We start from the raw sequence: 25,744 nt of genomic DNA, 5'->3' as shown, positions 1-25,744 counted from the left end.
TGTATCTATAATGTGCTTTTCAGAAAGAAACATTCTGATTAAACAGTGTAACACTACGAAATAAAATAAAACCAGCTCACTAAAAATGCAAAAACAAAAAACACATGAAATCAAACAATAAATAAGCAGTTAAATGAGGATAAAAACTGGAGTAAAGCAATTTCTAAAGTAGAGTAAATTCTTCATACAGCGTCCACCAAAGTGCCTCATCACTGTCAGATTGGGGAACGTTGTGCTTTTATTTTGAAGGTTAAGTCTTAAAATTTCTGCTGTTATCGGTGCTAACTGTGTCGAATTTGATGATACAACTTCGACAGCCAACTTCTGCCGGCTTGGCTGTGCGTCATGGAGCCAGAGGAGACAGAGGCTGTGCGTAAAAGAACATCGGTTTGAAAAGACAAAAGTGCTAAAATCCGATTGACGGTGACAACACCATAAAACTACGTTTCATTTTAAAGGTTACAAATACGTGGTTTGATTTTCAAGTTCGTTTACAAGTTCCTGCAGACTAAAAATAATAGATCAATAAATACTGGATCATATTAATTCCCACTGTTCTGTACAATAAAACATTTTTCTAAATTTTGAGATAACCTCATAGGTCCACGGGGAAAAGATTTGTCAGTTAAGCTACTTTAATCCAAAGAAGCCATGTCTTTAATGCGAGGATTGACTGATATGTTGGTTTCAGGGCCTTTATTGATACCGATTATTACTAACCAAGGTGAGTGTAGAGCAGTCTGGCCAAAAAGGTCCAAGAAGGTCATAGGCAGGAAGACTCGGCAGATTTCTTGAATGCAACAGAGGTGAAGATCTTATTTTACAGTGCTTCTCCATTGATGTGAAACTTAAAGAGCACGGAGACTCTCTGCCCTTTATATAGGGCCTTCAATTCACATTTACTCACTTCAGCCCTACCATCATACAGCATGGTGACCTACTCTGTAACCTAGCTGCAAACAAATTTGTTAACATCCTCCCTATACACACTAGAAACCTGTAGGTATTTCTAAATGTCTCCCCGAAAGCTAAATATGTAAAAGTATTACTAACTGATGCCTTTTGATACAAAAGAAACATTTATCAAAAAGGAAGACACCCTCCACTTGGTCTGGCCCAGTGATGTCACGCTGACATCACCAACACTATAAATTCAGGAAGTGCTGGGCCGGCCTCCTCCCAAAAACCAGTGGTGTCCAGTGGTTCCTTTGTTCTGGTGAGCCAGAACAAAGGAACAAACAAAGGTAGGTATGAACAACCTGTAACTTAATAAAGGACAACTGACACTAATTTTGGCTCTGTGCTTTCCTTTAATCATCCATATGATTGATGTAAACTGTAACATAATATTAACACAATGATGACAGCAGAAATCCTGTCATTTACAGCTACGTTATTACTGACTCCAACAAGTGAATAATTTGGCCATTTTCACAGTATTGGAGAAATGGCACACGCTGACAGCAGCGTATCACAACTTCAAAACACAGCTTTGCTCACTGGAGTTGCTACATTCTGTAAATGAGCTGTAAAAGCTCCAGTAGCTTTTATCGTTTATTGACTGTTGCTTCAGAGGTTCAACCAATCAGAGAGTGTGCGCAAGACATTGCTTGAGACTACAGAGCGACTACAGAGCGACTACAGAGGGTCTGGATTGTTTGTATCTCATTAAACAAATCTACACAAAAACGAAACAATTGTCTTGGGTGGTGCTAAATCTAGGATGTCGCATCGGTGTTTCTGTTAAATAGCGTTGGGAGGAACTTGTTTTTGTGGAACATCTGCACACAGGGAGATCTCTGTCTTTTGCAGTGGCTAATTCACCAACACATCCAAGCCTGTCTTGTAAAACTTGCCATTTTCAGAGTGGTAGGTTGCTCCTCAGAGGTTATTAATGTTGTTTGTCATGGCAAAGGGGATTTTAAAAACAGCAACAAGCCGATAGTGGAAAGAGAGGACAAAACCTTGTACCTGAAGTCTATATCTGGTGAGTCAGACAAGCAGCACTGATGGAATAATGTGACCGTGAACCTTTTAACGCAGAGTCATTCATCAAGACTTACCACCAGCTGGAGAAGCTGTCACAGTTAATACTGCATTTCATTTCTGGTTCATGAGCACAATCCAAAACGGAAATATGATGTAGATTAGGAAAGATACAGTTTCCAGTAACAAGAGAACCTTCTCACAAGTTACCTGGTGGAATTTCTTTCATCCTAATGTGACCATCAATGTATCGAGGTGGTGTTGATCGACAGCCTTACTCAGTTACTGCAGTAATCCCAACTGTGGCAAAAAGCGCTAAGAAGCAACAATTTATCTTTACTTTCAGATATGAAAGTCAGTCAGTCCACAACATTTCACCAATTTTCTTCACAGTCAAAAAGCATCAAACACTGTAACGAAATTGACTCTCATGAGAACCGCCCCAGCAATGGAAGACCAGTAGTTCATTGGAGTTAACAGCCTCCAAAATCAAATTTAAGCCCACATCAGTGCTTCCCAGAGTTGAAGCAGCAGACAAATGTAACATCAACTCCTGGGAGGAGACTGAGAATCAGACATTTATGGTGGAAAAACTGCAAAACAAAACACTGTGGAGAGAAAGCAAGAGGAAAAGAGAACTGCTTGGACACAGAAACACAAAAAATGGACTGGCAGAAACCTGGATTTGGTCTGATGAATCCAGTCGTGAGATTTCTGATTGCAGATGCTGTGTCTTTGTAAGACGCAGAGAGGGTGAATGCATGGGTGGTTCTGATCATGAAGTGGGCTTTGCTGCTGACACTGTTGGACATTTGCTCAGAATTCAAGGCAACACCTAAACTAACCTGGTTACCACAACATAATACAGACACTCAGTGGGACCACGATTGGTTTGTCAGCAGGACACTGATCCAAAACGCACCTCCAGGCTCTGTAAGGACTCTGTAAGGACCTGGCCTCCACTATCACCTGCCTCCAGAGGTGATTTAAGATGAGCAGAGTGAAGGAAAAGCAGCCCATCAGTGCACATGTGAAAACTCCTTTAGAGCTGTTGTGAAGCTCCTCAAGACTCTGGTTGGATAATCAATTAAGGGTGCTGAAGCTCTTGGCAAAACAGAAGGAGGTGAAGAACCAAACACTTAAAACCTTTTCTGGTTTGTGTAACACTTTGCTGTTTATCGGTATGTGTTGTTTTGTCATTTTGATATCTATAGATTTAAAAAGAAACTGTTGAATAGGAAGGGTTTAAGTGTTTGACTGCAACTGATAAACTCACAGCATCACTGAATGCTGGATGTTGATACAGCACCAGTGAAGCTGCATCATTCACATTTTCTGGTGTTAAAAGTTAGTTCAGCAGTGAAAAAGCAATGATGACTGGAATACAGTTGCTCAAAAGGCGGATTTTTAAGAACTCCCACTTTGTTAATTAGCTCACCATTGATCAGAAATGACAGATTGGGTCTCTTAAAGCAAAGAACATCAGATCAACTTCCAACTCATGTCGTGCCACCTCTGACTCTGCCATCTGTGGCAGTGGTGGGCACAGACAGAGAGACACTCAGCCCGTTAAAGTGGACTTTGAAGTCAGTTTGTCTTATTAAAGCAGCAGAATGGCGAGCTCCAGATGGCAGCCTTCATCTTTAACCTCAGTGCTGGGACAAAAGTGAGAAAAAATGTAAGTAAGGAGAAAGTCAAACTAAAAGAACTCATGAATCATGATTCGGTGATCAACCAGAGCTTAATAGATGACTCCGGCAGATTCATTTGTGCACTTCTTTTCATTCAGGTCAGATTTTAGTCATTCGAGAGCACTTCTAAGAAATGGACCAACCCAGTGCTGTTGTCTGTGTGACTTTATCCCTGAACCTGCCACTATTTCCTCATTGTTCCTCCTTAAGATCATTCTTGTTTGCTATGAAACAACCGAATATGATGATCACAGAGAGCAGAGAGTTTAAAAAATGCACTAAATCAACAAAAGTCATAGTTTTCAAATGGGAAGAGATAAGGAGGTTCAACACATCTCTGAACACAAACAGATTTTTGTTCGTTTATGTGGTATGTCCCTGATAGTGACGGAGACATGCAGGATTAGTAGAACTACTCTGGTAGTGTTTAAAACATGAGCGAAACCTGGACATTTAATGATACGCTGAATTAGTCCACACAACACAACCTGCTGGGTTTTTGACATAAAATAAACATGCAGGTGTTAGTAGAAGATAAGCCCATGAATGTATTTTATTCCACCCCGTGGATTTTCATGCTCCTTGTGGACTCCTGGATGTGCGTTCAATCTCTTTTGTTGTTCATCTGCAGCTTTTTAACCCCAATTACTGACATGGTTTTGAAAATGCATCTCAGCCCTTTTTGTGCAGAAATCAAATGGAGAAATCAAACCATTTGACATCAGGTGGAGGATATTTTATCTTTGTAATTTATCACAATGATGCTAATCCTTGTGGATATTTTTGGTTTGTTGGAAAGCTATGTTCGATACAGAAATCATGAAGGAAAAAAAATCTTCGGTGCTAATTATCACCACTAGTCAACCAAGGCCAAGAATCTGCAATCCTGTACTCCTCTGTACAGTTTTGTAAACTGCAGAAGGAGTAGACGATGAAAGGGTGGTGGAGGGAGACGTGATAGCAACTGGAAAAAAATTTTTAAAAAGGAGATGGACACGGCAAACACATGGAAGGTTGAAAGAAAGTTGGGACAAGAAAAGGGAGGCTTGGAGAAGAAATGGAAATAAAAGCAGTAGTGAAATAAGACCGGTGTTGCAAATTTATCAACCAAATTTAAATATGAAGGTTAAAAAAACCTACAATATTATACATGGAAAACGCAATGAACAAAAAGTAATGGTTGCTAAAAGTAACATCTAAATTGTTCCTTATACTTTTAATTGATTTTAGCTGCTTTTTGCAGTAGCTCACATGTGAAACAAGCTGTTCTGCAACCAAAACTAAAATCAGTATCACCTGCAAGTGTAGACCTCACAATTGTTAGAAATGTATGAATATGTGAACTTAGAAGTTTCTGCTGGTTGCTGTTCTTTTGTAGTTAAGTGTCTTCCAAATCCTCCAGTCTAAGCAACCATAAAGATGGCTTATCCTGTTTCTCTGATACAATCCATAGAGGTTTGCAGGTGTCAGAAGGTATTATAGGTGAGCTGTTAAAGATCACTGTCAGACTTTGTTACTATGAGGCTATTGAATGGTCAAGAAACAAGATCCGTTTGAAACAGGAATTGAACATGGGTCTTACAGTTCAAATGTTTTGTTGACCATTTGCCCACCCTGACCTCCTCCCTATGTCAACTTCGAGGCACTGTAAGAACATTACCTGACTTCCCTCTTTGCTTCAGTGATATTAACTACAGCCTTTAGAGGGTGCTGCCTCTTGAGTGTGAACATATGCTGTTTTGAGGAATTGCTAAAATGAATTATGCAATCTAATTCGATATTTTCTGTTTTAGCTCTGATTTTGGTCTCCACCAACTCCAGAGGGAATTATGAGGCTCTGTAGCTGCTAAATGCTTCAAAAAAGTCACAAACTCATCTCTATCTGTGTCTGTCTAGTGATTGGTGATGACGAGGTAATGGCTTTATCGGAAAACGGCTGCCAGCTGCCGGAAAACAATGGGACTAAACCAAAGTGGAAAACGTGCCACAAAACCAGAACCACGAGCTAAACAAGGCTGTAGACACCCTGTAGTCATGTCAAGAGGATCTGTCAGTTTGAATGTTCACTTATGTATTTTACATTTCAAAAATCGTTGACTGGCAACATTTCTTTCTATCAATGGCCAACATGGCCCTGTGCCACTCTCTAATAAAAGATTGAGTTTGAGGCAGTTATTATAGATTTTGCAGTTTGCACTGATGTCAAACACGCAGTGTGGCTGTAAAAATGATATGTGAGAAGCATTTAGAACAATGGGACCAGGTTTGTTCTCATCACGACACTGGAAATAAATTATTTTAGATTTAAACAGCCCTCTTCTCTCATCCACCTTAATCATAGCTAAAAGTATGTGGACAGGAGAACACTGAAGCCATATGTGATAGTGCCACATTTCATTAGGAATCTATGTTTGGAAAATGGGTTTCCATCAGCTTCCACTAATCTGGTTTCAGTCTTTCCAGCAGATGTTGAACCTGCTGCAGGATTGTAGAAATTAGTGAGATTCAGGGCTGCTGTTGGCTCAGATTCAGTCTAAGTTGGACTTTATTTTCACATCCATGAATTTGTGCCAAATTACTTTCATGCAGTGTTTCAATAACCAAACCACAGTGTCCACAAACTTTTGGCTACACAGAGTATCATCCCTCTCTCTCTTCTTTTTCTCCTCTTCTACTCTGCATTCCTCATCACCTCAACTCTATAGCTATATGCATGAGTGTAACGCTGCTGTGTCCACATATTTTTGGTCATCTATGCAATCTGTACAGCTAGATTCTTCTTCAAGTTCCCTCCAACCCGCTCTTCTCTGCTCTCCTGCTCTCTCTCTCCCTCAGCCACTCAGGCTCATAGAGAAAGAGGGAGCGTCTGTGTTACTAGTGTCAAAGAAGTGCCTCCTCCTTTTTACGCGCATCAGTCGCCTCTCACTCCTCTCCCAGTGACTCGAGTAAACAGTTTTCAGATGCACCCTTTTCAGACAAAGTTTTTCCCTCTCTAGGTGTCTGAGTGAAACCCCACACTGTCCCTGCGTCTTTACGCGCGCAGCATCCCATTGCGCGCCCGGCAGCGCAGAAGCTCCATCCCGTTCTCTCCTCTCCGGACCGCTCCTCTGTGGATATTTCCACGCCGCGCAGGATGGATGACGAGTTCCTCTCTAACTTAAACCCGGCTCTGGCCGGAGACCCCGAGGCTTTTAGCCCCAACTCCACCGAGGAGCCCGGCTGGTGGGCGTCCTCTGACGGCGGGGAGACGGTCCACTTCGCCGTGCGCTGCGTCATGACCTCGGTGTACATCCTGATCATCACCGTGGGTCTGCTGGGCAACATCACGCTGGTGAAGATCTTCATCACCAACAGCGCCATGCGGAGCGTCCCCAACATCTTCATCTCCAGCCTGGCGGCGGGAGACCTGCTGCTGTTGGTCACCTGCGTGCCCGTGGACGCCTTCCGCTACTTCTCCGAGGAGTGGGTGTTCGGCGAGGCGGCGTGCAAACTCATCCCTGTCATCCAGCTCACCTCGGTCGGCGTGTCCGTGTTCACGCTCACGGCGCTCAGCGCAGACAGGTAGGAGGGCTGGATGTGGATGTGAGAGTCTGACAAATAGTGTCTGATTTCTTACAAGTCATTCTCAAATGACTTTTTAAGATGTTTTCTTACACTATCCGGGTGTAACACAGTAGAAATGTGGAATTCCACGCTTATGATATTACCATAAGTTGATGGAATGTAACTCCTGGTTGTATTTCTTGTGTGTCTTTCACTTTACTTGGTCATTCAGTCATGACATAACATCAAAAAATAATGAATATAATCTTATAATATCTTCATATAGCATAAATGAGTGTCCAGCACCCAAAAAGACACTTTTGGTGGTAGTTTTATTTTATGTGATACTATCATATAAGCATCTTAAATGTCTGTGTGGTAAAATAAATGCATTTAGGATTTAATAAATGTTACACTCTGAGGTACTTTCATGCACCTTTAAAACTACTGCACACTTTTCTGGTATTTTTTACTCCACTGAGCCAAATTTTGCTTTTACACGCAGAACTTGGCATCATGTTGTGACATATACAACTTTATTTCAGATAAATAACACCACATTAATGCACAATCACTCTTCTGTACACCCAGCTTTTACTTCGCACACATTTTTCTGATGACACTTTGGCTTCAGTATGTTTATCAGTGCTGGATATTTGCTCCTCCAGCGTTTTCTCACAGGGTTGTACAGCTTCTTTAATGTCAGTAAAACTTGCTGCCGCTCTGATCTCATGTTCGCTGCCTTGTCGCTGTGATGCTGAAAGTGTGGCTGTGCGGTTAAATGAGTGACGTGGTCTTATTCTGCTCCTAAAAATGTCCCCATCTCCTGTTTCTGATGAGAAGTAACTACTAATATGTGTTGTATGGGTGAAGTTGTAAATGCACTTTTATGTAACGAGTATATTTTTGTATTTAATACTTTGATTAATCTATGCAGTATTTTGACGGTGAAATATTGTACTTTTGACCCCCTTGCTCACTGTAGTTATTTGCCAGTAAAAGATCAGGATCTTGCAAAGAAACCATATGATGATTTTATCTTGATGATGCATTATTATAAGATAAATAGCTTTACAGCACATGATAAAGCTTCACTTTGACCTGCCACAGCATTTAAGATATAACAAATGGATTTTAAAGTATTTTTTAGATTGTTTATCAGTGTTTTGTGGATTAACAGATTCTGGGTTGGGATCTGTTCGGTCTCTGCTTTTATCTGATCCTTGTAAGAAGCAAAGAAATGTGATAAGTGCTCTAATTTTTAAAGTATATTTTGATAATGAAGCTTGGATTTGTATTTCATCCCCTCATATTCCTGCAAGAACTAATCTGTGGGGATATTTCGGTAGCGTCCTGCCTCCTTTCATTTAGAACAGACCTCCAGTGCTTGCAGCAGGACTTTCCACTCCGACTGCGATCACAAAGATGAGCTGCACTTTATTGACTCGCTCTGACTTGGTTACTGTGGAACTGCTGAAAGAATCTAATGTTACATTTGGAGCATATTTTCTGACTGTAAGAAAATATTAGAGGGGCATCTAATTAGGGTGAGATAGTCAGTCGCAGCAGGAGCAATAGGCCGGACGTTCTGCAGGAGGAGACTTCATTTGGAGAATTTCTGGATTAAACAGTTTAAAACTGATGTTGTGGTGAATTTGTGATTTATCGCGAGCTGCAGACAAAGAGTCTCTGGAGCTTTGTGTGTACTCTGCAGCATAATTATAGCTGCTTAAGCTGATTTGTGGCAGAGCATTGATTGGTATTAGATAATGTCCATTCCTTTTTGAGTGAAGGGGGGGAGGGCTGCTGGAATATAAAGGAAATACTAAGGAGAAGCTTCGCAGGCTGACTACAAATAGAACACAGCAGATATGACAGAGTGGCACAGTGTGGCCACCTTCTGAGCATAAAAATATTTGCAGCCCTCCTCCTCCTCCCAACCTGGTGAAGCGCACAATGCCTTAGTCAGCATTTAAAAAATCCGACCTGCCAATATAAATCTTGAGATAGCACAATAAAAAAGGATGCCTCGTGACTTCATTTTAAGCTCATATGGCAAACCCACTCCCCACAATATTATATTGGCGATAACTAAATTGCATTTGTTTTGAGGTGGAAATATTTACTAGCAGATGACGTTGGTTTGTGATGTATCACAAATGCATTTCTAATCAACATATCTGCAATTTATTTTACTACTTTGCAGTTGCTCATTTTAAGCCAATCTATAAAATGGGGCAGAACATGATGCAAGAGAAAGCTTCAATCAATAAACTCAAATCATGATACTTTCCTAAAACTAAACAAGTGGAGTTGGTGACTAAACTTAGCCAAGCTTCTACCATGTACTGATCATTGGGAAAGTGTGATGTTTTTCTAAGCCAAACCTTAGCACAGAGTTTTGGTGTCTAAACCAAAGAGCGAGTGAAACACAGGGAAGGTTTCCAGTTGAAAAGGTACAAACCAGGGATGGACTAACAGACTATGGGGTCCTGGGCACAGGCATGTAAAAGGCCCCTCTACCCCTTCCACAAAGGAGCAAAACATCAAAACCAAACGCAGCTTCATTGCTTTGTTTCCGCAGGATTTTTCCTGCATAGAAGAATTTTTGTCCCTCACTCAAAACAGTTTCTGACAGCACCAAAGGAAAATCAACAGCATGAAAATGATAAGAACCCGAGGATTAAAATAGCAATTGAAAATTTTCTCAGAATGTGTTTACTTAAGACATCTTTGACTTCCAGCAGTCTACTCTCCTCTCATTAATAGTTTGAGTTTACACATGACGCTGGTGCTGGAGAAGCCACCAGGCCCAGAGCACCTAATGCTAACTAATCTCTGTTCTGCCATCCAAAGTCTAGCTGTCCATCTCTTTGGGCTGTTTAGCCACGTTAGCTGCCTTCTTCCTTCTTCTTCTTTCATCCATCCATCCTTTTCCTTCCACTTATCTGGGGTCAGGCGGTGGTGGCATCAGGCTAAATTTTATTTATTTTATTTATATAGCACCCCTAAATGCACCCAAAGTGCTTTGACAGTCAAAACATACACAGAGACAATCTAGCAAGACAAAAGGAGACAAGGCAGAGCAGTCAAATAAAATAATAAAAATTACATTAATTAGTTAAATGAATAATTAGCTAGATTAGCACACATATCAAACAAAGGAACTAGGCAGTTTAAAAACTGAAGAATAGGATTGAGGATTAAAAGTTATAAATTAAACACCAAAAATTACAGATATAAAGAATTAAATAGGGCCTTTCAGATCTCTGTCTCCCAAGCAACATTCCTCCTGGGGCATCCAAAAGTATTCCCAGGCCAGATTAGATAAGTAATTCCATCCAGGTAGTTCTGGGTTTACCCTGAGGCCTCACCCTAGTTGGGCATACCTTGTTGTTGGTTTGAGTGTTTCTGAAGCTGCTGATCTCCTGGATTTTCACCACAACAGTTTCAAGAGTTACTCAGAATGGAGATAAACAAAAAAACATCAAGTGATGAAACTATGGATGAGAGAGGTTGGATTGGTTGAACCTGACAGGCTACAGTAACTCAGATCACCATTCGCCAACTGTGCTGAGCAGAAAAGCAGCTCAGACTGACTGCTTTGAGCCAGGAACAGATATGTGAGGCTGCAGTGAACACAGATACACCAACACCGGACAACTGAAGATGGAGAAACGTAACCTGGACTGATGAAGCTGCATTTCTGTGGAGGATGCCGGTTATAGGTTAGAATCCGCAGCATGAATCCATGGAGACAACCTGCCTGGTGTCGACTGTCCAGGCTGATGGTGTGAGGAATGTTTCTTGGACTCTTTTGGCCCCTTAATGACAGCAACCATGGTCTGAATGCCTGTCTTAATGTTGTTGCTGATCATGTGCATCCCTTTCAGTTCACAGTTTCCCGTCTTCTCTTGGTTGGTTCCACCAGAATAATGCACCATGTCATGAAGTTAAAGTGAAACTGCTTTCAGGAACGTGACAGTGAGTCCAATGAGCCTCAGCAGATGTGAATCTAATCGAACATCTGTTGGATGTAGTAGAACAGGAGATTAGCAGCATGAAGGTTCAGATGACAAATCTGCTGAAATGATGCAATGAGTCATGACCAAGAACAAGTGTTCACAAGCTTTTTCTAACAAAGTGCTTGTAGAGTGTATGTAACCATTTTTCCCTTCATTACATTTAAAGCAGTTTTATGTTTTCTATCTAAAACTGCAAACCAACAGAATCTACAGGATAGCGGTGGACAAGGACCTATTTAACTCTTGACATAAAATTTGTTTCATGTCCTGTGTTTTTGTCAAAGGAAACTATTGCCCAATGTATCTTTGTTTAAAACCCAGTCGAACTGCGGTGTGAAGGCAAATGTCAGCAGCTGAGTAAACACATCAATAAATACTCAGACTACAAGATGAGGTTTTGGACTCGCTGTTCCAACACCTGACCGTAAATCCTCTCATGTCCATCCTCGGTGAGGTGGGGCCGAGCCACCGGTGACCCAGTCTTTCATAGCTGAACAACTTTTTAATTTGCGTGGCCTGCAAGATGACTCAGGCTCTGCAGACAGCCACAACTCACCGGGTGACACTCAACAAAGACTTACAGCTGTAATTTGCCTCTGAGCAGGGGGCTGAATGTGTGTGTTCCCTCCCAGATCTCCTCCATGTGTTTTAACTGCTTCCCCTGCTGGCACCGTGAAAGATGTTATTTCCTGTCTGCTTGCCACGTCAGCACTCCTGACCGGTGATCGCCGAGCGTCTTAATAACCAATGAAACACTCTGATGACGCATGAAACGCTCCCTTAATTAGCAATTAATGATCTAATTCTCGATGAAATATTTAGACCGAGATGCCCTCTGTTTCACTTAAACACAAAGTCATCAAATGAAGCAGGGAGTCGTGGCTTCGACTTCTTCTCTGCTCCGCTCTGTCTGGAAACAAGCAGATGAGAGAAAACAAGAAAATGCCAGAATCTTGTAGTGGTTGGGGAAGTAAACCGGAGCTGACAGCCAGATCTCCCTCAGGGCAGCACGTGGACTAATGGGCTTCTGAAATGGAATTCAATTTGCCTGCGACATTTATAAACCAGTAAAGCCAATGCAATGTTCAATAAAGTATATGTGTTAAACCACGGGAGATATTACCAATAACTGTTAATAAAGGTAAAAATATCACATTAGCTACAACAAGCAGGATCTTGCTTTTCCAAAGGTGAAAAGTTCATTAAGCATGAAATATAATATTGGTAGAAACTGCTCCTTTTATATGACATTCTGGGACATTTTTTTTTTACATTTTCTGTGTATTAAGGGCTTAAGCTATCTGATATTGAGACCATCAGATGTCAGGAAATTGTAGAAAAATGTCCATGAAAAGTTCCCAATGAGCTATTGATATTTATATTAAACATAATCAGGAAATCTGTACATTTTAGAGACTCGAACTGGCAATTATTCCTAAAATTGGTGCATGAATTGACTTGTCGATTCCTCACTCCACATCTCAACTTGTTGATCTCTTTTGCTGACTACAATAATGATCTGAACTTATGCCAGGTGATTAAAAGTTTTCACATTTCCGTATTACAAACTGGAAGTCTAAGAGTGATGTTGATTACATGACAAAAAACACGTGGACACCAGAACAGTCTCAACTTATGTGTTAGTGTATTTGACTCAGATGCTGTGAAAATTAATTGCTTTGATTGTCAGCTGCTTCCGCTGCTCTGGTTTCAGGCGTTGCACCAGAGTTCCTCACATTCTGCTTCAACAGCATGAGTGATGCTGATATTAAGTGATATATAACAGATCTGGGATGCTGTCCTCCCAAGAGAAACAACAGCATCATCTTTTTCCACAGTATTGGTGACATATGTTTGTAAGGGACAAAGACATGTAGAGGCAACGGGATTTATAAATCTTCTGAGATCGTGATAGACCAGCAGCCAAAAGAAGGTGTTTCATCAGGAAACACTTCTATGTGTTGTTCCAGAGGTCAGTTTTGTATTTTGTTGTTTAAGTTGGAGGATTTGTGGGACCTGGCTTTATGTGGTGAAACTACGGAATGAATGTAAAGATGGACAAATCTTCTGTGATGTTGCCCATAGGTTTCTGAAAGGACATTTTTTGAAACAGTCGTCAGCAGCTGTCACTATCTTAACTCCTGTTTAATCCAAAAATAATCACAGAGTGGAGCTGAGCTGGAAAATGCAAACATCGCCGGGCCACGAACTGTCCTATAATGGTACCCACCTGTCACTTAAAGTGGTCATTCCCTTAATTATGCATAAATTTGTACCTTAATACAATTTAAAAGGATGAGTTATATAAAAATTCAGTTCCTAAACCGTTGTCATGAACTGAGCAATTAGCTGTAGAGACCAGAATTTTTTTTTCATACAGGCCTGTAAAAATGTTTATTTCTGCTGTAAAGTTGGACATTTTAACAATGGGTTCAATGAGGACTGACTCACTTTTGGAGTCTGCCTCAAGTGGCTGTTTGAGGAATTGCAACTTTTTGTTTTGGCTTTTGAGCTTGCCACTTGAAACAAGAAACTCTTGCCACAAAGCTGGAAGAAGAAGACTAAGACATCGCTAGATATTGCAAAGGCATTTGAAGATGACCAACAATGCAATGATGTTGACAGCATCCATATATTTTTGCATAATGTGTTTCAAAAAAACACTTTACAATGTGGTTCTCATTCACCCATTGTCATGTAAGGTGCTACCCTACCTTTGGGTGAAATTTGGGGTTCAGAGTCTTGCCCAAGGACAAACTGGGGGTTCAGGGATCAATCCATCAGTCTTTTCGATTAATGGACAACCCACTCTAACACCTGGCCGTCACAGCCTGCTCTGGTGTGAGCGCTGGCATGTCTTACACTGAAAATGTATTTTGCATTCATTTCATTTTTCAAGTACAAACTCTCCTGCTAAACTGACCTGTCCTTTAAAGCTGTAAATGATGCTAAGGAACAGTTGGAATAAATTAAGTTATGACGTCGCAACAAGGCCTAATCGATGTGTCATGCCTCCTGGAATATCATATCCCTCATGTTTGGATTTGCAGCATCTTAAGCAGGTTAGAAATCCACCGTGTGTGCTTGGCGACTTGTATGTTGGTTAGCATTTAATGGAAAAAGTAGTAGAAATGTATGGAAAATTCAAAATGTGTCCCACTTCTGCTGAATGAAAAGATTCACCGTGAACCATCCAAGCAGCTCAGGAGAGCAGCTTGTGAAGAGTCGCTCAGGGTCAGCCGTGATGAGGTGCTGCTGTATGTATGTGAACTCCACTTATAGTGATAAGGTTCTGACGAGTGTTTCTGAGAATTTTTCTGACTGCAGATAAGAGATGCAGTGACTGCAGTGGTGCTTGGGGGCGAGAGACCATTAAGAAAAGAGTAAGACAGAGCGGGAAAGGCTGAAAATCACCAGAAGTAAAAAGCCAGTTTATAGAAGGTGTCTGTTTGCATTAGTTGTAACAGTTGGCCTAAAGGTTTCAGAAGACTGAGCGCATAAGTTGCAAGTTATGAACTGATGACTCGTGTTAAGTTAACCATTACATGCATTCTGGTGTCTGCTGTAGCTTATGCAACCTGGTTATTTATATTTCTGCATGTTAACATTGTCAAGCAGCATCCCAGACACTTTACTAGTGCATGTTTATATTTAGTTTGATGATCTAAAATTTATTTAGATTTTAAAACACTATTCCAGTAGTTTTGTTGTTGTACAATCATGGTAAAGACGGCGCTGAACTGGAAAGTAGAGTTTTCAATTTACTGCTGGAACTACATTCCAACCCTCACCATCGGTAGTGAGCTCTGAGTAGCAACTGAAAAGAATAAGACTGTGCATATGAGTGGAACAAATGGGCTTCCTTTTAGGGTGTCTGGACTCAGACTAAGAGAAAGAGTGAGTAGCTCAGATAAGAACAGAATTGTTGCTTTTTTGTGTCCAAAGAAGTCAACTAAGGTGGCTTGAGCATCTTATTAGAATGCCTCTTGGGTGTCTTTAGACCCCGGGGTAGACCCAGAACTAGCAGGAGGCATTACATATCTCATCTGGCTTGGGAACACCTTAGGATCCCCCAGGGGGAGCCAGGAATTATTGATGGGAAGAGGGACGTCTGTAATGCCCTTCTTTGCCTGCCCCAGATAAGCAGAACGCAATGAATGAAATTCATGAATGAATGAATTTCAGTCATGAGAGCGGCAGGATTAAGGGTTGTCGGTGCTGACTCTTGGTCTGCCTGGGAAAAAGTGACACACTTAAATATCTCAAGAACTGCTGGATGGATTAGCATGGAATTGTGCACAGACATTCATGGTCCTCGTAGGATTAATCATAATGACTCATTTCGACTCATTGGGAGGTAGTAAGGTGACGTTTTATCATGAGATGTCTACTACACAGATGTGTTTACTTTTACCGAAGGAACACCATCTGTATTTGAACTATTTTATCCATCATTATACTGTGGGATCAGCAGCCCAACCTCTTCACATAATGTAAATGAAGGTCTGAAAAAATAAATAGGGCTATATAAAAGGCAGCATGATGGCTGTATCAAAATCCAACATATGTCCATGTAAGAGTATAAAGTAAGCTGCATTAAAACTCCTCCAACAACAAGATAAATGCAACTCTTCACCATCCACTCTGGCTTTATAGCTAATTTACAGCAATACCAACCATCCAATATTATAATTTCTTTTTGTGCTTCAATGTGACTTGAGTATGCATAAAATGGGCTGCAAATCTTGTCGTGGTTGTAATATTCAGGGTGTGATGTTTCCATATACTCTACTGTTCAAAAGTTTGGGGTCACCCAGGCAATTTCATGTTTTCCATGAAAACTTTTTTTTCATGTGCTAACATGATTGTACAAGGGTTTTCTAGTCATCAATGAGCCTTTCAACACCATTAGCTAACACAATGTAGGATTAGAACACAGGAGTGATGGTTGCTAGAAATGTTCCTCTGTACCTCTATGGAGATATTCCATTAAAAATCAGTTGTTTCCAGCTAGAATAGTCATTTACCACATTAACAATGTCTAGACTGTATTTCTGATTAATTTAATGTCATCTTCATTGAAAAAAATGCTTTTCTTTCAAAAATAAGGACATTTCTAAGTGACCCCAAACTTTTGAACAGTAGTATAAGTGAGTGAGTAACCTGGTTATCCCTGTCCCTGTATACATCATGTACACACAGCGTTGTGAGCAAATGAACTGCAACACGGCAAAATGCAGCTGCCAGCAGTTTTAAATAATTACATGGCAATAAGCTTGTGCAGCGTCTCCCTGCAGACTCGTCTCAGCATCAGGTGTTCAGTGTCACCCAGCTCGCCCGTGTCTAATGATTGGAGGTGATTGGCTGCTGAGCTGAGAGGAGCAGTAGGTCTGGCTTACAGTATATGCTGACACATGCACTGTATTGCCCACCACCGCTGAATGTGTCAGCTGTTATCAAGCCGGTCTCAATTTGGAAGATACCCTGAAAAGGATCCTGCTGCAACTTCTATTAATATCTCTGCTAACTTGTAAATGAACAACTAGCTTCTGGGCAATCTGGAGGTGAGACAAAACTTTAAATCCTGAGTTGTAAAAATATGAGGGATGTGTTCTGTGACCTGGTTGTCAGAGAAAAACATAATGAAAAGGTTGTCACATTTGGCTGAAATTATAGTCAAAAACTGATCAGCCACAACATTAAAACCTTGTGCCTAACGTTGTGCTGCCAAAACAGCTCTGATCTGTTGAGGCCTAAACTCCATAAACATCTAAAGGCACCAAGACATAAGCAACAGATCCTTTAAGTCCAAGAAGTTGGGACCTCCATGGACCTGGCTTGTTTTTCCAGCATATATCCAACAGATACTTGTTCAGACTGAGATCTAGAGGATTTGTAGGCTGAGTCTACACCTTTAACTCTGTCATGTTCCTCAAACCATTGCTGAACAATGTTTGCAGTGTGACAAAAAGCATTATCCTGCTGAAGGAGGCCACTGGGGAATACTGCTGCCATGAGGGGTGTGCATGATCTGCTGCGTCTTTTCCCATGGTAACTGAAGCACATGCACCAGACTGTCTACATGATATGAAGAAAACATGATTCATTAGACCATACCACCTTCTTTCTTTGCACCGTGGTCCTGTTCTGACGCTCTCCTGTTCATTGAAAATGCGTGCTGTGTTGTAGAGTGGTCAGTATGGGAGGTCCACAGCCATGTGGTTCTTTTCGTGACAAGATGATGTATTCTGATACCTTTCTATCAAAGCAGTTTTAGCAGTTTGTCCTACAGTATTTCTTCTGTGGAACTGGACCACATGGACCAGATGTGACTCCTCACATACATCAGTGAGACTGGGGTGTCCATGACCCTGCTTGTGGTTCACCAGTTGTCCCTTTCTTGGGCCACTTTTGGGAGCTACCAACCATTATACACCACAAAACCTGCCATTTTGGAGGTGTTCAGACCCAGTCATCTAGCCATCCCAGTATTGTCTTTCTCCAAGCTGCTCAGATCCTTCTGCTGCCCCTTTTCCTGCTTCAAACTAATCAATTTCAAGAACTGACTGTTGGCTTGCTGCTCAATATATTCCACCACTTGGCAGGAACTATTGTAGCAAGATAATCAATGTCTATCACTTCACCTCTCAGAGGTTTTAATGCTGGGGTTGATTGTTCTGTGTGTGTCTAAGAAAGAATTTTTATAATATTAGATTCTGGATTGAGACCAGAATAAATCCTAGTTCAGTCTTTATTATTATTATTATTATTATTATTCTCATTGTGTCAGTGAACCTCACGACATCTTGTTTTGCACTCTGTTACACTTGCAGCACCGTTTTTGCCACTGCTATGTATTTGTGTAGAGGTGAACTCCGTCTGTGGCCCAATTTGTTTTGCTGATGGTGTGTCTTGTGACAACAGAGACAATTGTGCTCTAATTCAAGGACACGCAACACAGAGTCTCAGGGGACGATCTCATGGCACAGTGTGCATGTGTGTGCGTTTGCTGCAGCAAAGGTAAAGGTCAGTACCTTATGTGTCATGCAGTAGAGCAGCTGAAATCTGCAGAATGTTAATGCATCTGGATAAATTCAGAGCTTGACCTTTACATGCAAACTCAAAGGAAACAGCAGGTCTACATTTAAACAGCAGGTGGCTGTCTAACTGGGCTTATAGTCACTCTGACATTTTATCTTTTGGAGATCCATCAACACCTCAAATAAAAAAAAGTAATTTTCAAAGATATGTATATGTGTGAAGAAGATTTCCATCAACTGTCTAAAGTTATTACTTTGACGCTTTTCCATGAAGAAGTTGTCTGCCAGGATTAACCCATTTTGGGATATGGGGGATGGAATATTCCCTGTTGTTCCTGGTGGTGGAAAGCGAAATAACACAAATAAGCTTCGGTAAATCTATTAGACATCATAAAAAAAGAGACAAAACCTCTCAGAGAACCATCACATTTTAAGGTTTTCTTCAGTATCACAGTAATCCAATGAAAGCTGTCTGCACATTACAAACAGGAGCTGCTAATAGCCAGTTGATCTACCTTTAATAGCACCGGTTTGACAAAATGTGAACAACTTCAGGCTAAAAACAGCGCTTAAGAGCATCTTGTAGCTGCTATCACAACAGCGCTTTAATGAACTCACAGCTTTAATGTCTTTCCCTCATCATATCGGTTCCCAAATAGGTCTTTATGCTGATCCTAACATGTTTCCATCGGATTGGAAGCACTAGAAATTCATCTTTCCTCCTTAGATTCACTGAAACACAAGGAAATCAATCTAGACGGGATTTAAGTTAAAGCAGGAGCAGAGTTCACCGAGGAGGTAATTTCACATGGAATTATTACCGAGGTGAAAAATGACCCACATTTACGCTCTGGAGCAGATTAAAATCTCTGATCAGAGCACCTTCCCTGGAGAAATGAACGGGGATTAAAACGACAAAATGTTTTGTTCCTTTGACACAGAACAACATTATTTGATAGTATCTTTCAATCAGTTACAAATCCCTGTTGTAAAAATGTTGGTGTTACATGATGTGACAGCACCATTAAGGTTTAGAAGATGGTGTTCAGCCACACTGACTGATAGAAAACCTGCAGTGATTTACTTTGTTAAACTCTGGTGCTCTACAGTAAGGTCAAAATATTTCCTTTTTGTCACTTCAATATCAACCTGTCATTATTAAGACTTTGCTGAATTAACTGATCGTAGAGTTTAAAAGGATATCTGAATAAAGAGTTTGAATTTCAGATTCCGTGACGTGAGAGGAATCTGCAGAGCTCCGAAGCACCGCAGGGTCTCCTGTTCCTCTTCGTCAGGTGGTCTGTTATGCACAAACACCGTTGTTGTTCCTCTAAAATGCCATGATATCAGGTTGTTAACGGGAAAGTCATTTCCTGATCACACAGCTGCGAGCAGCGACTCAGCTGTGCGTCTGACCCTGATAGCCTCTAATGAGCCCTTAACGAGACTGAAGGCCACTAACGAGCCCATAACGGCCCCTAACTTGCCTGAAGGTCCTTGATGAGGATAACAAGCCTAATGCATAATTAGCATGGTGATTGGAGTGGCTACGGAGCCTCAATCACTTCCTATCAAGATGATGCACAAAAGTACTCTGTTCAGCTAAAGCAGTCCTCAGACTCACGAGCTGGTTGCTGCCAGGAGGCCAAAACCTTCTGTAATGAGGTGGTTGGACAAGGACAGAACAGATTGTACACCCACTGTATGTGAGAGAAACATGACAAAAATGTGTCAGGCTGCTGTTTTGTTGCATCTCCTTGTCGATTTTCCAAAATGAAAATAGTCTTTTTTTAATGGAGAGGAACCTTTAGTAACGTTTGGACAACCTTCTCAGTACGCCTTGATGCCATGTGTGTAGGAATCCCCTTAGTATCTAAATCCTTACAGCTATCAGATATTATAGTTAGTGAAACAAAAAAAAATGCCTGGGAATCCATGAAACAGTTGTTGAGGTCTGGTGCAGCTGTGGACAGACCAACTCACACTGACATCTACAGAACATCCCTCCGTTTACATTCACTCATTACAGTCAGTAATCAGAGAACATGTTTACAACCCAGTTACTGTAATCTCTGAATGTTAGAAACCCCACTTTAGAGACAAGTCTGACTTATTTTTACTGTATTTGCAATTTAAAAAAATGCTGTTTCTTGACTTTTCTTGTGGGTTTTCTGGCAGACTGAGAAACAGAAATCCAAATCAGAGCTTTCTCACAGTGTCATTGTGTCAAGTGGTGGAACCAGATTTATCTGAACTTTTAAGCTTTAGCCCTCTTTCTGGTGTGCTAATGGCATCTAATCAGATTGCCAAGTTGTCTTGTAACTTCAGATCTTAATACTTACACCATGATGGTACTAATTGTTTGGTAACAACATCATCTTCCATTTAATGTAGCGGAAGGAATGGATGACATATATAGAATAGTATTACTTTTAAATCGACAACTGAATAAGGAAAGTATGGTTTTACCTCGCTGACATGTTTTGACTGCATCTGCAGTCTTCCTCAGAGTGTCATCCGACGTGTAATGATGTGTCCTTTTTTATCAGGTGACTGGTGTGACAGATCTTACAGAATCTGTCAGATGGTCACGCCCCCCGCTCTGACGGTCTCTGGAGGATGGAATCAGTTTGTGATTCGTCTTCCATTTTGGATTGAGGTCCTTATTACAGACCTTGCAGCCACTACAAAACAATGATCTGAGAACCACCAAAAACTCATCAAATCTGCCCATCAGATCAATTTTAGCTGCTGGACATCTCGTGGAGAGACCAACTCTTAGATCGTGTTACAAGCGACAAATCAAGGATCAGAGGTCGTATCATCCTGACAACAGAGGGAACACCATTTTCCTGCAGCCCTGGAGGTCTAAGAAATAGAGCATTGGCAGGAAAAGGAATGAAAGCTGAGGTGGAAAGGAAGAAAGTATTTCTTTCCACCTTTGTTAGTGGAATCGATTTTTCTTTTTTCTTTCCGTTTTCTTCTGCTGAAGCATCAACAGCAGGAGGTCTGAACAGGAACACAAAGAAGAGATCTGCTGCTCTTCTTCTTTGAACTGATGGGGAAATGACCCACTGAGGGAGTTTTTAATGGTAGGAAGAGGTGGTCAGAGGAGAGCATGACAACAAGTAGGAGAGAATCTGGAGAGGAAAACAAAGATGAGGAAACTTTAAGAGGAGGTGGAAGAAGAGATATGTAGAAAAGAGACAAGAAGTGATTTGACAGGAGAGGACTGGAGCTAAAGGGCGATCAATGGAGATTTTAAAACAGAGAAAGGTGAAAACAATGAAATGAAGTTTTGGTTTTCACAGTCTGGGCTGTGACTGGAACTGTGACTGTGACTCTTCTTCAGCATTCACCTTCTGGATGAGCTTGATGAGGTTTCTGTTTTTTAAATAATATTTTTTTATTTCAGGAAACGTGGTCTTGCTCCATCCAAGTGGCTCTCTTCAGCTCACCCTATAAGATTTCTTCCGTTTTTCAAACAAAACCAGAAAATCCCCCGATTAAACCCAGGAAATCTGAAGTATTTATGGCAAAATCACAGCTCTGGGACACATTGCCACGTTTCAGTGGCTGCGTCCACAGCTTGATTGATGAGTCACCAGCGTCGGGGTTATATCAGCGGGGCGCAGAGTCAAGAAAATTACATTCTCCACATGCTCAGAATGTTGGCGACATCTTAGGCTGCAATTATGGCTCTGTGACAAAGCCTTTCTTAGAAATAACTAAGATTTTAGGTTTGCACTAGATCAGCATCTTTTGTCACAGATGTGGGTGTTTGTGGGTGGGGCCATGTGAATGCCACGTGCACAGCTGTATGTGAAACCAACGAACCTGCAGCGCTCCACTGGATTCTAAAACCTTTTAAAGGCACATATAGCCATGTGATTTCTATTGAAAAGGCTCAGAGGAGCTGCAGGTGAAGTTTGTGGCCTTGGGCTGTCAGTGTATAAAACCCTTGTGGCTGCTGTTGGGAAAAAGACTGCTTTTAGACGTTAGTTATTTGTGTCGTGTCCGTGGAGGCTTTACTAGAGGGGATGTGGGTTCAGAGCCACGCTCAAACCCTCCCCAATGGTGTTTTTGAGAGTTCCTCAACCACACGTGATTATTTACCTCTGTTCAAGTCTGTCCTAGATAGCTGATGCATTCATCTTACTGTGTAAGTGTTCTGAACGCTTAAACTTCAGGCAAACTGTCCCTTCTTCAGTGAAGTTTTAATGGTGAAAACATCATTCACCAGTTGGTATGAATGTACAATTTAACCAATTCCAGTGTTACATTTTTAAAGTAGCCCACCCCTTTCATTCCGAATGTACCTGCAAAGGATGCACTGACAACCTATTTCCTACAATATCCACTTTTACTGGTAGTAAGTAACATGGAAATACATTCCGGAAAAAATGTTCAAGTTATTTATCATTACATTACAATTTAAAGACTCCCTCTTGTGAAAATCCACTTGTCCATAAGGTGTTTTTTATATGCTGGGAAACACATCATATAGCACCATGCTTGAGCATTTCCACCTTGAAACTGCAGCATACCGATGATAGTCTTAAAAACACAAATTCAGACTTAAAGGGTTTCATATGTAATAAACGCAAAGAGCAAATTCTTTCCAGGCAATGAGAAGTTTGATGTGTAACATGTGCTTTACACATATGAAACCCAAACCATGACCTTTTCCTGAACTTAACCAAATAGGTTTTTGACCTCAGCTTAACTAAACAGCAAGTGAAAATGACATTTAAATCACAAAATAAAATGAACCAAAGGGAAAATATATTGTTCTAACTGGTCTGTCCAACCTCCTAGTGAGGTTCTTTTTAATGGGAAAAACTCCTTTTTGGTGTCAAATATCAGTACAGGTAGCAGTGACACTGTAGGACACCTTGTTGTATCTCCAAAATGAAAGCAGTTTTGACAAAATGGCAATTTTTGACACCCCAGGAAAGATGACCGGATGCTAGTCCACAGTGACATCACAGCGGCTACGTCCAGCTGTTATAAATAGTCAATGAATGGCTCCAAGAATAGCCGGAATAAATGGCGACTGCAGCTTCCAGCGGCAATTTAAGCCTTTCTTTCTCGTTATGTACTGTTAGGTAGGTGCACTAAGAATTCTGAACAACTCCAATTACTGACTGAATGTGAATAGAAATTATAGGCCGTGTCACAGATGTTAGAGACGTATAATTATTGAAAAGTGACTTCTCTGTAGCCTATGAATCTTGTCGTGCTAAAAAGGGAGCATGCTGGCCTCCATGCTGGATTCTACTTAACGTAGAAGCAGGCAAGATCACTAAAAACAAGATAATGAGATTACTGAGGTTCAGTAGTTGATGACTGGTATTATGAAAAGTGTCCAACTGTGCAGATAGTTACAGCGGTGATATAAAAGAAGTTACTGATTATATATAAATTGGTGAGTATAGTTATTAGGAAAGCCTGCTTCAGAACTCAGATTTCTCCTTCCTTGCTGACTGTCATTGTTTCTGCTTGAAAATACACCTTAAACCACTAATAAATTGTTGCCAGTTAACTTATTTGAATTTTGTGGCCAACTAAACATGTAACCCCTTAAGCTTGGGGCTATTTTTTTTTTTTTTTTTAAACTTCCATCAGTAGAACACCACTGGATTCAGTCACCAACTCCACAGCTGTAAAGCCAAAACAACCTTTCTGCTCTATGGAGAAGAGTTGGCTTTTGAAATATAATAAGTCTCTGTATCTTGTTCACCATATTCCAGCAAACATTTTTTATTTCCACTCGATCAAAATTGTAAGTTAGAGAGTGAACTACAGCCTCATAATGAAAAGTTAATTTTTGGTTTTATTGCAGGGAAAATGAACATTGCACTCCTCTAATATCAGCCGACTTAGAATGGAGGATCCCAATTGATGCATGTACACATATATATATTGTTCCAAATGTTTTTCTACATACATTACCCGCGATTCAACTTCCACAATTCAGCAGCTTGAGATTCAGGTGTTTTGCTCATAGCAGCGACTCACTACTCGCCAGATAATCAGTGAACTCCAGCATTTTAATCATTTGACAGCTCCAAATGAAAATGTTTTGCTTCAAAACAAGAGAGCTTTAAGGTGACGCTGTCGAGGTGCTTCCAAACGAGGCACTAAAGCCCTGAGTTTGACATGACTCTTGCAGGAGACGATGAATGACAGACATGAAACGGTGAAGAGATGTAACACAGGGAGTCAAGCCAGACATTGGTCTATTTTTGTGTGTCCCTCTGCTTCCTCCTGCCTCATCTCATCATCACGATGCTCACTTAGCTCTGCTTGCAAAACTACTCAAAGCAAAGCCACTCGAAGAAAAGAAAATGCGGAAAGGAGCACTTTAAATCTGGAAATCAATGAATCCATTTGGAGACGTTCTTCTGATTTTGATGCTTAAGTTAGATGGAATCAGTGGGTCAACATTAGCCTAGCATTGTCTTGATGAAGTTCTGAGGCACTTCAAACTGTAAACATAATAATCATTATAATAATCTATATTTATAGAGCACTTTCCAAAATGCACAACGTAAAGTGATTTACAAGGGCAGCAAAGCAGACCAATCATAAAATCAGGAGGTTTCAAGAGAAGAAGGAAAAAAAACATTTTCCTGAACAAAAATTCAAGTCAGGCAGCTGTGGCTCAGGTAGTTGAATTGGTCGTCTCAGAGTCTTTCAGCAACAAACTAAACCCTAGACTCTCAAAACTTCACCTCGTTTTGTTTTCAGCCAGACACCTAGAACAGACAAAACACATTTGTCCAAGGACCTCAAAGGACGGTACAAAGAGGTCAGAGATATAGAGAGGTCATGAAGGGCCTTAAAAGTAATTAACTAAATCTCAAAATCTATCCTAAAACACACTGGGTGTCGGCCAAACCTGAGAGATGTGATCACGTCTCTTGAGTCTGGGTTAAAAATCCTGGCAGCTGAGTTCTGTACAGTGTGGAGTCCATCGGTGGATATTTGGTTCAGGCAGGTGAAAAGGCTGCAGCAATGATCCAGGCATGATGAGATGGATTCATCTTTAAAAGTTAAAATATAATGTATGTATATATAATGTAACGCTAAGACCCCTTACAACAGGCTCGATATGAAGCCAGCTGAGGACAGAGTTACACACGGACATCTCAGTATATGACTAATTCAATAAATGTTTTGCATTAGTGTGTTTTAACACACATGTTTTGTCTCATTTTGTGCTCTGGCATTTGTACAGTATCGTCAAAATTGAGCCAAATACCACCTGTCTTTCAACAAGTAAACACAAAGTAGAACTGTGCTAAACTGGAAAGGCCTGTTCTTTTCCCCCTAATGTTAAATCTAGCAAATTCATCCTTCGTCATGTCCAAACTCTTCCGGTGATCTAGAAATGCTTCCTCCCTCTGCTACTATGAAGGATTTTCTAGTTATTGAATGCGCTTTGAGTGGGAAA

The 25,744-nt window shown here is 40.8% G+C and overlaps 1 protein-coding gene across 1 annotated transcript in view; it reads left to right on the top strand.

Moving 5' to 3' along the window:
- Nucleotides 1–6,554: 6,554 nt before the first annotated feature.
- The window catches only part of nmbr (neuromedin B receptor), a 74,206-nt gene continuing 55,016 nt past the window's right edge, over nt 6,555–25,744 (top strand). The window contains exon 1 of the mRNA XM_023288254.3: nt 6,555–7,238. Within this exon, the coding sequence (XP_023144022.1) occupies nt 6,811–7,238 (428 nt within the window). The 5' untranslated portion in view covers nt 6,555–6,810. The remainder of the gene's footprint in view (nt 7,239–25,744) is intronic.

The sequence above is a fragment of the Amphiprion ocellaris genome, chromosome 12 (assembly GCF_022539595.1).
Source record: "Amphiprion ocellaris isolate individual 3 ecotype Okinawa chromosome 12, ASM2253959v1, whole genome shotgun sequence".
Taxonomy (NCBI): domain Eukaryota; kingdom Metazoa; phylum Chordata; class Actinopteri; family Pomacentridae; genus Amphiprion; species Amphiprion ocellaris.
Note: the sequence above shows the minus strand (reverse complement) of the source record. Positions and strands in the feature narration are given on the sequence as shown.